At 52.6% G+C, this 13,449-nt stretch overlaps 2 protein-coding genes across 2 annotated transcripts; both read right to left on the bottom strand.

The window, feature by feature from the left end:
- Nucleotides 1-102: 102 nt before the first annotated feature.
- On the bottom strand, nt 103-1,546 carry NCS57_00808000 (uncharacterized protein; the record flags this gene model as incomplete). The annotated part of the gene is made up of 8 exons (XM_053057909.1): nt 1,433-1,546; nt 1,355-1,384; nt 1,215-1,305; nt 1,089-1,130; nt 843-1,035; nt 655-792; nt 186-605; nt 103-136 (listed from the first exon to the last, which is right to left on the bottom strand). Exons 1-8 carry the CDS (start codon nt 1,472-1,474, stop codon nt 103-105), a joined length of 990 nt encoding a protein of 329 aa, XP_052911740.1. The 5' UTR covers nt 1,475-1,546.
- Nucleotides 1,547-2,536: 990 nt separating this feature from the next.
- Nucleotides 2,537-11,978, bottom strand: NCS57_00807900 (uncharacterized protein; the record flags this gene model as incomplete). Its single annotated transcript, XM_053057908.1, has 3 exons — nt 2,537-3,822; nt 3,881-11,644; nt 11,696-11,978. 3 exons carry the CDS (start codon nt 11,976-11,978, stop codon nt 2,537-2,539), a joined length of 9,333 nt encoding a protein of 3,110 aa, XP_052911739.1.
- Between the last annotated feature and the right edge of the window lie 1,471 nt (nt 11,979-13,449).

Genomic DNA, 13,449 nt, shown 5'->3' with positions numbered 1-13,449 from the left:
AATAATCAATCTGTGCCACCCTCTTTGATTTTATGAGAAGGAAAATTGGATCATCATCATCAACATCAACATGGCGTAACCCTGATATCAGTTCCCAATCACTCAAGCTTCAGGCTTCCTAGCATAGACAGCGCAACTGCAAAGACGTTAGCACAAACAACATAGAAACGCATGGGGCCACATACATTGGCCAATAAGCGTGGATCTTGGGGTTGTTCCAGTCCCTTCTCAAGTCGGTCAAGAAGACCTCGACCTCCTCACGGCTCCATCCCAGACCTCTCGTGAACGGGGCCATAGTCAGAGCCTCGAGGGCAGAGCTGGCATTTTCATTGTTCCAAGCACCGAGCTCCTTGAACTTCTTGTCCTTGGGCCAGCGGTTGGATGGCCACTTGAATCGCGTCTCGACAATGTCGACGAAGCCGGCTTCCTTGAGAAGATCCTTGAACTTGGTGGTCCTTTCAAAGGAACGGTTAAATTTTCCGGCAGCCTCGTCCAGAAGTCTGCACCACTTGTACATAGTGGTGTCCTCGGTCAGGGTTCCGTCATCGCTACCCATGATAACGTCTACGTCTTGCAGCTCAACATAACCACCGGGGGCGAGGTTCCTAGTTACGTTAAAAACCAATGAGCGAGGTGAGTAGGCGGGGGCCCTACTTGAAGATCTTTTCCAGATAGGATTGCCAGTTCTGAACGCTAAAGTTCATGAATCTACTGTGGATGTAATCAAATGGTTCACTGTAAGTCCACTCCTCGTCGATATCATCAATCTCGAACTGAACGTTGGGGGGGACGCTGACACTTGGTTAGCAGTGTTCCGGATTGGAGCTCAGGTCAACTCGTACAAGCTCGGCTGGATCGGGGAAAGGTCGACGCCAATGACGGTCGCATCGGGATGCTCGTCACCAAAGTCAATGGCCCAGATACCAGTGCCGGTGCCTACATCAAGGACACGCTTGACCCTTGAGCCAGGGAGGTTTGGGGGGCTCAGCCCGAGCTTGTTGTCAAACGTCAGGAGGCAAAGGTTATGCTGGAGATCTGGTCCGTGTCAGCGAGAAACAGCACTCGTGCAATTTATAAATGGCTCTTACCAAGTCTTTCGCTTTCCTCATCATCGTTGGGGAGGTTGTATTCTGTAGTTCATGTGTGAGCAAGCATTGTCTCAACCAACAAGCCATGGCGTCGTGGCTGCATGCGAGTGTGGGTGCACAACGTACTGCCATCCTTGTATTTGTGGTATGTTCTTCCGTTCTCCTGTCTATAATCGAGAATGGAGCTTCTCAAGCTTTCAGTAGACGAGGAGGCATCCTATTAATCATAAATAATGCATCCTCATGGCGAAGGAAAGTCCTCGTACCAGACCAAGGGCAGAGTCAGTATCACTGGCCTTCACCCACTGTTAGCAAGGGTCCATGCAAGGGGTAACTAGACCAACATCGTCTGCGGGAGCGATAACGGGAGCCCCAACGGTAGTCATGTTGCTAAATCGGGAATACCTAGGACGGGATAGTTGGTTCGCCGAATCGTGACAAAGAGTTCGAGAAGGATTGAGGTTCACAAATTAGCTTCCCCTCATTTACGAAGCAAACAACATGCTAATAAATACCGCAAGAGATGCCCCCTCTCTTGTGATCCCTACAGGGGTCTTTATCACCAGCTCTCGGGGCCTCGGGGTTTTGGTAGGAGCTCTGATTGGTGGTTCAACTGGCAACGCCCACCTCGCGTAATACACCCTGGAAGGTTTTGGAGTCTAAGCCGAGGCAAGAGTAATCATAATTCAAGCATTGGATCACTCGGCTTCTTCCCTTGATGATACATTCAATTGCCTTCGTCCATTCGTGATAGAGGAGTTGCTCGGCGCACCACTGGCACTATCCTCGCCAAATCCTCACCAGAGTCTCTCCATTCCATTTGATCATGGTAGTCTTGGCATAAAGAAGGCTTTCTACAGTAATCTTCCAGGTTAACTAGAGTTCTCACAAAGTTCCCTCTCACTGGGCTATGGCATTAAGTTTAACATAGCGCCAAACAGACTAGTTAGCTAAAGAATGCCTAAATAAGTCTCCTTATAAGTATCACTTGGGAAAAGAGTCATAAGTGTAGGAGCCCAGCTATTTTATAGCTATTCTCTTTTGTTATATATGCGTTAAAAATGGACCTGTCTCCTCTAATGCCCAAAACCCGACTTGAGTGAATGACTAAAACAGTGCAGTGGCTTTGGATGACAGCGTAGAGTTCAAGCGAATAAGACCCATATTGCTGACCCCTTCGGTCGACTTTCCGGCAGCCAATATGATGCTGCGATGCGGAAGGTATATAAGGAGGATGGCTCCAACTAAAGGAGATATGTGAGAAACTATGGTTGTTTCTAAGACGTGGACATCAGTCAAAGTAGCATCCTCCAAGCGTTGGTGGTTAATCAATTGGCCGTTGCCTCATTTCTAACGTGAACTCGTTACATGCTTGATACCAAACTCCAAAACTCCATTCGCAATACAAACAACAAAGGATCAACTCTAAACCACACCTTCTTGCCCCTCTAGTTTTTTTGATCTGCAAAATCCTCCTCTACCAGGCGAATACCCTCCAAAATCTTGCCCATGTGCGTCTTCTCAATCAGCTCACAGTCCTGTCGGATCTTTGACATGAGGACCTTGAGGAACCTGACTGGACTCCTTGTAAATCCTGACTTGTTGACCAATTTCCCGACGCTGGTGCCTGGTGGAATGAAGCCGTCTGGTCCAAGGGTCACAGAGTCGTCTGAAGGACCCCAAGCTAGACCAAGTGCCTCACACACGTCAACGTACTCGTCAAAAGAGAGCAGGTAAAGCTGTCCTGCGAAAAGGTTGAGCTGGACAATGATATCCTCCGGTATCGGTGCGTTCTGGACCTTCTTAGAGACCGTGTACAGCCTCAAGTGGTCGAGAGGCTGGAACCCAAGGTTGGTTCGTGGAGCGTAGAGTCGCAGCGTGACATGTCGAGACGCCTCGATGACCGACAGAAGTTCCTGGGCCTCGAATGGGCTGATGATCACGAGGCGCATGTCATCAACGGTACTGTTGCTCGTGAGGATCCACTGGACAGGACGTTGGAAAGAGTCTGAATAGTTCTTCTTCCCAAAGCGAGCCTTGACCGTCGTGGCGAAGTCGTGTGTCACCCAGATGTTGCTCGGGAATTCGTTCACGTCGAAGCATGCCGCAGCAGAAGTCTGACTGAGAGCCTTGAAGGCGGGCTTGAAGGCAGCACACTCGCCTGGGAACTGGCCGTCGACAATGAACTCGCGCAGACCAGAGTGAACACGATGGGTTTCTGGCTCGACTCTGGGCGGCTTCTCGACTTGTCGTTCTTGTTGGGCCTCGGGCGAAAGCTCTCTCTCTTGCTCCTCGTTGAGCGAGCTTGTTTGAAGTTCAATGAGGCCAAACTCCTCGCAGCGAGAGCGGAACTGTTCGCTTGCACGGGGGCCGACGTGGCCGAGGATGGTATCCAGGCTGGCGTCGGGTCTTCGTGGGCGATACCGTTGATCAAGACTCTGGGCTTCGGCCTCCATGAACTGCTGGGCCCACGAGAATCTGGTCTTAGCACTTGATACCCCGATCCAGAAGGCCTGTTGTTCAAAGAACCGGAGGCCTTGAGTGAGCCACAGGGGCATCGCTCGTCGTAGGTCCAGGCAGGTCTCGGTGATGACCCAGGAGATAACATCGGATATCGTGATCTGTCCAGAAGACGGCTTCTGGCCTCGTTGAAGTAGGATCTTCTGTTCGATCTCGCGTGGAATGCAGAACACCACGGTCTGCCCCTTTCCAAGTTTTCGCATTCGCATGCATGCTATAGAAATGTTAGCAACCGTTTAAAAGGGAAGGGATCGTTGAGGGCGAATACATACCTTGAACCAAGCGGTCCTTCGTCAAACCCGCGCCCAAAGTCACGACGGCTTGGTAGTTCACGGGAAGCTTCAGATCCGTGCCTCTCGTGTGCGCCTCGTCGAGGAAGACCAGACATTGATCCATCTGATTAGCAAATGGCGAAGTCTGAAGTTCCTCAACCTTTCCGGACCGATCAACGACGATAATATCGTCAAGCTCGCTGAAGCAAATGACCGCCTGTGTGTTCTCGTCGTCATAGCGGCTCAACCAAGCCTTTGCAAACTCGATATTTGTCAGGTCGATGACTTGGGCACCGACATCGAGGATAACGCGGGTGTTGGAGCTCATCTTGGAGACCATCTCCAGAAGGGTTTGGCTGTCAAAAGTTGCCCCCTTCATCTCCGGTGGCATCAGGGCAATGCCATTCTCCGGGCGAAGAAGATACTCGAGCACCAGAGCGTTGGTGTGCTTCTGTTCGACAAGGTCCAGCTGCTTGATGGCCATCGGGAGGAGATACCGAGAGTCATTGGTACCACTGAATCCTGTCGTCGGGTTGGTCTTGATCTTGGCCAAGTCCCATCCAGAAGCCGAAAGCTTGTGGGGGAACTCCTTGCACTCCTTCGCAAAAACCAAACGACAAAGGTAGTAGTCGATAGCAGCCTTGGAATACCGAAGATGGGGGAACACCTCCGTTGTGCTTTGGAGGCGATCCCGAAGATTGATGCCTTCCAGGTGTCGGAAGTGCTCTGGCAGAGTCGGAGCAGTCTTGACCCAGACCTGATACTCAAGATCAGCATTATCGGAATTGGTGAGCAGATCAAAGGCGGAGTAGAGAGCCTCGTCGTCAAGGCCACTGTAGTAGTAGCTCAGGCAGGTAAGTACAATGACCACATCAGGATGGCTGAACTCGGATCGAGGCGTCGGGTTATCCTTGGCTCGGTAGGGGACGGCGAGCAGTGTCTTGGTCTCTCTGTGGGGATCAGTGCCGTAGTTGACTCTCCATCGCTTTTGTCCAAGAGCAAAAGAAAGGATTCCGCCAGACAGGAGTCCACGTAGAAGCAGTATGTGATTCATTGTCGTCTCGCCCCAAAACAGGCTCTGTTCAACCGACTCGACCTCCTCGGGGGAAAGTTCCCACTGGGTGATGTATCGTCGGACTGCTTCCCGGATCTTCGGAGGCTGATGGGCGATAGGGAATCCGCTCATACCAGTCTCGCAGATGTACTCAGCAACACGGTTGAGGATAGCCTCTTGGGCATCGGGTCGAAGAAGTCGAATCCTTGGAAACCTCTCAACATGTCGATCGTCAAAGTCAATCGACCGAGGAAACTCGAACCTCGATTCGCCACAGAACTTGGCAATCAGTCCCAAGACCTCCTGGACGACGATCCACCGGTCAGGGCTGTGCTCGATTGATCGCTGCTGTCCAAGGGTGTAGATAAGCTCAAACTTGACGCTGAAGTTCTCGTCACTCTCGTCGACAATGTCCCTCGAGAACTTGTCAAAGAAGGTTCTGGTCTTCATCATTTGCTCGGAAGCTGTGCCATTCCCGTTAAGCTGACATTCCGGCTCCATCAGCTGGAATGACAAGAGATGCTCCGGTTGGACCATCAAGACACCGCCCTCCTCCATGCACTTGACCATCAGTCGGTGGATTGCCCCTGCTCGCAGTGTGTCCATTCGAATCTCTCTCGAGAACGGCAGCTGATAAACGGGGCGGTCGAGCAAGCCGGAGAGTTTCGAGACCAGCATCTGATTCATTTGCTTCGCTTGTGGCTTGGCCACGATGACTCGAACGAGCTTCGAACCATCGCCAAGTGCTGACGAGACGATGGGGACGATGACGGTAGACTTTCCTTCACCCATGTTCAACTGCATCACGGCATTCTGTTTGTCGGGAGGTGCCATCATCTGTTGCGCAATCTGCTCCTGGACCTCTCGGATCATGATCTCACTCTCACACTCCAGCAGCAGCCATTCAGGATGTTCGTGGGCGTTCCATCCCTTATGACCGGTGTTTTCGAGTTCCCGGAGCAGATCAACGGGCGAATCCTGGAACCTGAGGAAGCGTCTCGCCTGCTGAAGAGCAGTGATGGCAAGTGCGTACTCGATAATGGCGTTCCTCCATTGATCAGAGAGTCTCCGCCATCGAAGCATTCTCAGCTGCTGCAGGAAGAGTATCGGTGAGACTCTGGGAAGGAAATCTGCCTTTCTAAGGGTAGACAGCACGGTCTCGGGAGCGTTGGTCGAAGCTTGAGATATCGACGACATGACCGCGCGCAACAACGAGTCGTAGATGGACTTGACTCGGCTGTCGCATTGTTCGAGGTGCTGCTGGAAAAGAGAAGCATGCTTTGAGAGTCTGTCTGCATCCAACTCGTTTTCGACATGATCTCTCAGACTTGCCAAGCTCTGCCTCAACTCCCGCACATAATGATGCTCGTACACCAGCGTTGTCTTGTTGTCAAGGCTGTCGAGCACCTTAGTCAACTTCTGACTTGTCTCAGCACTAGTTGTCGTTGTCCGGAGGAGGCCGTTCAGCGTAGGATCTTGAATAGGGACTGGAATCTGAGCCTCGATAGAGCCTTGAGAAAACAGCTCATCGATGGGGACGAATCCTTGGGTGCTTATCTTGGGGATGAATGTCAAGGGTACAGGCCCTGGCACGGGTCTGACTTCCTTCAAGGGCAGATCCCCTAAGCCAGAGACAAAGTTCATCAGATACACCTTGAACATGAGATTCCGGTACCATGGCCTCCACTTGTCCATAACCGCGTCCATTGCATGCGGGACGTTGATGTATGTTTCCACTTCATCCCCCTTAGGGGCAGTTGGGGTCTCGCAAGGCCACTGTTGTCCAACATGGCGTCTAAAATGGTCGACGGCTCGACTCTTCGCGTCAGCAAAAGATCTTTGACGTCGCTTAACCGTCGCTTTGAGTGATTCACGCTGCTTCTGCGGGAGGTTGGCGTCAGGCGACTGCTTAAAGGAGATAGCTGCGTCGGTCGCTATTCTTGACAGCTCGGTCGTCACCGGTTTGTGACCCTTGGACAGATCGTAGGTGGCATCTTCAGGCAAGGAAACAGCGGACAAAGTGGGAGATGTTGCAAGCATCAGGAAGGACTGGACGATCTGAGCGTCGTAGTCAGTCGCGAAGGACATGGTTGCAATCCAGACCATCAACTCAAACTTGTTAAGCAAGGCGTTGTTGTTCTGAAAGGCGTAATGAATCCCACACCAGTCGGACGAAAGAAATGTCTTGGGGTTCTCAAGCCACCTAGAGTCGTAGTTAAGCTTGGATTTGGGTGGCTCTTGGGTGAACAGACCAATCTGCTCAGTCTCGAGGAGGCTGTACAGGTGAGCCTCCAGGTGATGTGCGACAGGCTGGAAGCGAGCGGTTTCGTTGTGGTAGATCCGGAAAGCCATCTCACCAGCACGAGTTGCGGGGCGCGACTCCTGTCCCTTGTCTCTTGCCTGGTACTCAACATCGTATTGCGTGCTGTAGGTCTCGGCGCCAAAGCCTGAGACCTTGTGTCGCGATGATTGCAGAATCGCCCGGTTGACCAGTTCCATCTCAGCATGGTTCGGTTCAGTCGGCTCAAAATCACCCTTCGGAAAGAGGAACTCAACGTCTTTAGTCCTCTTCAGAATCTCGTGGACGACCGTGTAGAAGCGGTCGTCCTGAGTCAGACAGCTCAACTCAGGATACCAGTCCACAACTTGCATGCTCCTCTCGCCATAAAATGAGCGAGCTGGGGAAATGTCTGCAATGAGGCCCAGTCTTTCATGTGCGATCTTGGTCAATTGAGACGGTGCTCGCACCGATGCGGATGTGAGAATGTCAAGAGCCTGCTCAGTTCCTGTCCGGCCGAGGAAGGGGTCCGGAAGACAGAATGAAGTGAGTGCATGGATGTAGGCGAGGAATAGCTTGCTGTCGACCTTGTTGTTGGCGACGAGGCGGCCGAGTAAGTTGTCGATCCGATAGGCCTGTACACGCTGTGCAGTTCCGTGGACAACAAATGCATCCACATGTTCGTCGAAGCCATTGGCAACTGACTTCTCAAATCTAACTTCGCCTTCAGGGAGGATCATCAGCCTGCTCGGTGGACTATGGTTGCTCCGGAGGATGAGTTTGCTGTTGAATCCAACCAGAGTACCGAGAGATTGGTCTGTATCAATCTGCATTCCACGGAATTGTCGAGAGCTGATGGATGACTCTCCAGACCTCAAGACGAAGTCGAGCTGAAGTCGAGGAGCATGCATATCGAGCAGATTAGCTTGCACATCGTACAGCATGTGAAGATCCAAGGAAGCCTCCAAGGGACGCAGAATCGTGGCAATGCGTTCACCCAGCTTGCTAGAAGGGGCCAACAAGAACGTCTTCTCACGTCGGCTAAGCCTCCAGCTCGCGCCGTGTCGAGCCAATTTCCAGGTGTCGTCGTTTGTCTCCCAGAAGTTGGTACGTGGTCGAAGCTCGATAACACCGGTGTCGCCATGATGCCAGTGTGCGTACTCCTCGACAAACACATGAGGGAGTACTCCCTTGAAGGCTCTCGATGGTACCAGATCCAGACTTGAGCCATCCTTCTCCATGCGCACGACGAGATCCTGTTTCCATCTACCCTCAGTAATATCCTGCATCCCAAAGTGTACGGCATAGCCCTGGATGGGTCTGGTGGCGCAGAATTGCATGCCTGGGAGCGTGCTAGGCATGACGTCCAAGGACAGGGAGCCAAAGAGCCTGTTGTAATCGGGATGTAGCTCAAACTCTCGGGGAAGACGCGACAGAGGAAGGCCATTGACCAACAACTCTCCTGTGAGAATGCTAAAGTGTACCCCGATGCGGGAAGAGGTTGTCTCGAGCCAGTAGCATGTAGAGGGGGTCACAGTCCATTCGCTATCTGCGATAAAGGCGGGCCAAGATCGATGGATAGCGATGTCGAGACATGAGTTTCCGTTCTTGACGATGTCGCGGATCAGGACTGGACGAGCGCGATGCAGAGTATACATCCATCTGTTATACAGGATGTCGAGGACAACCTCTTCTGTCGTATTCTTGATCTTCGAATTGTTGCAGATGCCGATAGAAGCCTCGAGTAGGATGGATGCTTCTTGCGGATCTGCCAGAATCTTGGGTAGGAATCTATCATCCACGTTGAACGTGTCGGCGCAGATCAAGGCAATCTTGAAGGCAGTCTCCAGGAACTCTTGCCGCTGGGCATCGTCGGTGGTCTCTTGGACTCTCGTCATCAGTCGGCACAACCACTTGTACGAAATCTTTCGGCACTGGGCGAGCAAACTGAGGAGTGGCTTCGACAGATGTTCAGCCCCGACCGACAGAAGTCGAGACGTTAGGAACGTAAAGCACCACAAAGACGTGTGAGACTCCCAGTTCTCATGAACCCGAGACACGCACTGGGTGAGGCTTTCCAACATCTGCGAGCCAAACTGCGGGTCCGACAATCTCGTGTGGGTGCATCGTGTGACGGTTGACAGGGCGTTCGGTCCAGCTTGTAGACTCATCTGAAGCAAGAAAGTGGCTGTCTCGGCTTTGTTGAAGTCTATCGAGGGCATGGCAAGCTGTGTCAGAACATTCATCCACTGAATGCGGTACCCGATTGGCAGGGCAGCCAAGGCCTTGTATTCGCCCAACGACATGTAGCTTGGACAGTCGGACAGACTCGAGATGACGGTGTTGGGTGTCTGTCCATTCGGCTGGTCCCACGGGCGCTTGAGGAAGTCTTGTAAGACCTGAGCACGCGGAGGAAGCTTGAACGTGCATAGATCCACTAGGTCGTAGGAAGGACTAAAGGTGGACAGGAAGGCATGTCGCTCTTCGTCGAAATACTGGAAGATGAGGCCGTTCTTAACACACACCTCGGATTCCGTGGTATGTGCAATACGTTTGGATCGTCGATGGGTAACAGCATGAGGCTTGGCTTCCGACAGAAGATGAATTCGACCTTGCAGACCGGATTGTCGGAATCCAGCCAGTGCTCGATATGTCCTCAGCGGGTGAGCGGATCGGGGACGAACGGTCTGTGAAGGCTTGCATCCCAGGACATCGTCGACAAGATAGATTGTCGCATCCCGCCACTCGGCAAATTCCGAGGGAACGGCCAGTTCAAACACGACAGCTTGAGCTTGAAGGTGTCTGTTCGGCAAGGGCCACTCGTAAACCTCGATCTCCAGGTTCTTAGCATCTTTCAAGGCAGTGCACTTGCGACAGTGGGCTGCGACATGTTCCATGGAGTAGTCGACCTCAACTTTTTCGCAGGATCGCTGCTCATGCTGTCGCATCAACCTGTCGTGTTCCTCTCGCAGTTTGGCAAACTCTACCAGCTTGGCGCGCTTCTGTGCCTCGGCTTGATTTTCGATTTGAGACTTGAGATGTTTAAGCTTGGCGGACTGCTCAAAGTACTGCACCGGGAACGACAGTCTCTCGCCATAAGAGCGAAAGATAGACGGTCTGTCCTTCAAGGAGAGCTCTTGTCGCTTCCTAAAGTAGGTCTCGACGCGATGGAGTCTCGCCATGTCCTCCATGGATGCCACCAAGAGCACTTGCCACACCTGTGCCGGCACCTCCGGGTCGTATTCCCGCAACATAGGAATGGCGTGAAGGGCTGACTTGTCTATCGCAACCCATAATTCACCGATAGCAAGGAACATTCGTGATATACCCTCGGGACGTGTCTTATACCAGTGTACAGCTGCTGAATGGTACCGCTGGAGCAACAACTTCAGGTCTCGACATGTCGTATCATCTCCGATGTGTTTCTCTAACCAGGGGCCGAGATGTGTCGCCACCCATAATTCGACCATTGCAAGGTTGTAGAGCAAGTGCTCATTGCTGCCGAGTACATAGGCTGGTGGCAGGTGATCCGGGTCGGGGGGTGGAATGTAAGACGTCGGAATAAAGCTAGAGGAGCCGCTCTCTCTACGTCGTTGAGGGATCGTGGCAAGGAAGTCGTCCATCAGCGGAAGAGAAAGATCGATGTTATCTTTCATGTCGAGCTCAGACACTGATTCTAGGTCAAGGGGGGTCTCGAACCGGCCACGGATTCGCTGCCACCTTTGTGTAAGGCATTTAGAAGTGTCCGACACGATCTTCTCGATGGTCTCTAACCAGAGCCCTTGTCCTGGGTTGTCGAGCTTACAGAGTCTACCCGACACCTTGGTCATCATGGTGTGGAGGGTATAGGTGGGTGTGGACGGTTGGTCCGCCGCGTTGAGGACTTGAGCCATCAGGTACACCATGAAAGCCTTGTAGGTGCGGTCGGAATCATCGGATTGTCGGCCCATGGTCAGCTGTAGGGCAACACGGATGAGAAGCCATACAGCAGATCGTCTCCATGGGAGCCTGCTCTGCCGCCAGGAGATCTCTTGTCGGGTATTCTTGCAAATGCCCTTGACGCTGACATGCGTGCCAACTGCTCCAACGATGCTTGTCAGTAGTTCAGTAACGATGCGAGGATTTGTTGTGTCTCGCTCTTCGGTGTGATCCTGTCCAGCTTTTCGAGCTGTCGGTCTTGTATCGGGTGCGGTCTGAAAGCTCATCTTGACCAACGTCTTTGTCAAGGCGGACTGGAAACCTTCGTCCTTGAAGTCATCCAGGGAGATTTCGGTGGCCGTTGCTGGGAAGTGACGGACAAGGCGCCCTTTTGTTGACATTACGGCTTCATTTGTCGGGGACAGCTCAAAAGTTTCAAAGCAAACCGCGGTGTCTGTCCGTCGGATGAGAATACCTGCGTTCTGCGCAGCGACGTGAAACGCAGCGACGGAGTCTGAAATTGTTGTAAGCAAATCTTGTGAGAGGGGGTTCAGATGGCACCTACCGCTGACGGAGAGATCTCGAAGAACTTGTCGAAGTCCATCTTCATCCAGGAATCCGTAGTTGTCGGACGACTTCTGCATCATCTCCAGCATGGAGATGCAACTTCGAGTGGCGACCTGATCGGCTGGACGGGACTCGATGAGAAAGCGCTGCAGCGAACGCAGCACAAAGGAAATGAGGGTGGCGACATTTGACGCGGAATCATCTTCATGACCTGGTAGCTTTTGGGGTAGGAAAATGTGATGAAAGAGATAATCGAACGCTTCGCTCTGGATGGGTGCCATGGTGGCGACGAGGCTGCGGGAACGCAGATGTGGGCAATGGGTCGATGCGGCAAGAGGGTGAGGGTGAAGAATGAAGAAGCGGGGGTAGGGAAGAAGAGGAAGATAGAGGAGACGGAGAAGATGAAGGATTTGTTGTTTTCATTCGGGCGAGAGGTGAAGGTTCCGGCGAGAAAAGTGAGTGACCGTTTGGCTCTGCCGTCAGTGACTGCGAGGTTGAACTTTGGCTGGCAATCGACTGGACCGGCGAGGTCAGTTGCCCCCACGCAGCAACCACGTTGACTTCAGCCTTGCAGCAGGTTATGGAGTGAACGCCTTCGGCCAATCAGGCTCTAAACCGGGCTGCATAATGCCTCACAGGTTCCCATTTCTCGCCTATCTTCCATCGAGGTCGCGAGGTGACAATTAATCCGGCCTCGAGTATGACTTGCAGGAATTGAACGGTGAATGCCGGAACAAGGACGGATACTGATGACGTCATACTGGCATCTGGCGCTGTGCACCTGTGTGTGGCGGTGCATAGCAAACGCGGGAACGTTTATGGCGCCAGGCAGCCCAAGATTCAAGTTTAGAGATGTGCCGAAAACTTAGGGCACGCAGCCTCACAAGCACAGCTGGAAGTGTACCTACATAAACACTGTCGCCGGGCTTCATGTTGGACGGGGACTCAGATTGCGCACAGTTTCCGAAAGGGAAGTTAGAATGAGCGATTGTGGCTCTTGACTCTTGATAAGATAAGAGCCACAGCTGACGGCATCACGCCATCGGCACCAGTCTTTGCCAGTGTGGGAATTGCATTTGTTGCATGCAAACAACCCGCTTCTTTTTGTGTTTCGGTGCTGAATGTAAGAGATGCATAAGGTGGCTTCTCAAACATGGAGAGCTTGAACAAATCTATGCATTTACTAGGCACCCATCCAATGTCCATTGTCATCAAAGATAAGGGTTTCCGAGATTCGCAATTTGACTACCCTGCAGCTTGACTCGATCCACAGTAAACGTGGCTGCAGCCAACAGGCATCAAAGCACACGACACTCGGATTATTCATGGTCCCCGTCCTCCTTGTTTTTCACGTGAAGACAATTTCACCGCCGATCAAAATGCTCGCCTCGAGCTAGGACCCTTGCCCTTTGACATGGCCCAATTCCCCACACAGGGCAAGGCCCCCTGCAGGGGCATCCAAAAACACCGGAGCAAAACAAGCGGCCACGCAGGTGATGCTTTCAGGCGTCTTTTTTGGGACCTGACCCCCCTTGAGTGAAACGGCCGTACATAGCTCGTCGGGTGCTCCCGCGGGCTCTAGCTCAGGTCGTAGCGCTGCTCTTGGGCACCAGAGCGTGGCATCATTATGGGCCGGCAGCAGGCTCCAACATACGGCCTGGGAAATCAATCAACATGGCCCCGGCCAATTGCGTGGCGACCCATCACGAGAAGCAATTTACAGCTGGCAATCCATGACAGCTGTTGAGCTGT

The sequence above is a fragment of the Fusarium keratoplasticum genome, chromosome 6 (genome assembly GCF_025433545.1).
Source record: "Fusarium keratoplasticum isolate Fu6.1 chromosome 6, whole genome shotgun sequence".
NCBI classification, from domain to species: Eukaryota; Fungi; Ascomycota; class Sordariomycetes; order Hypocreales; family Nectriaceae; genus Fusarium; species Fusarium keratoplasticum.
Note: the sequence above shows the minus strand (reverse complement) of the source record. Positions and strands in the feature narration are given on the sequence as shown.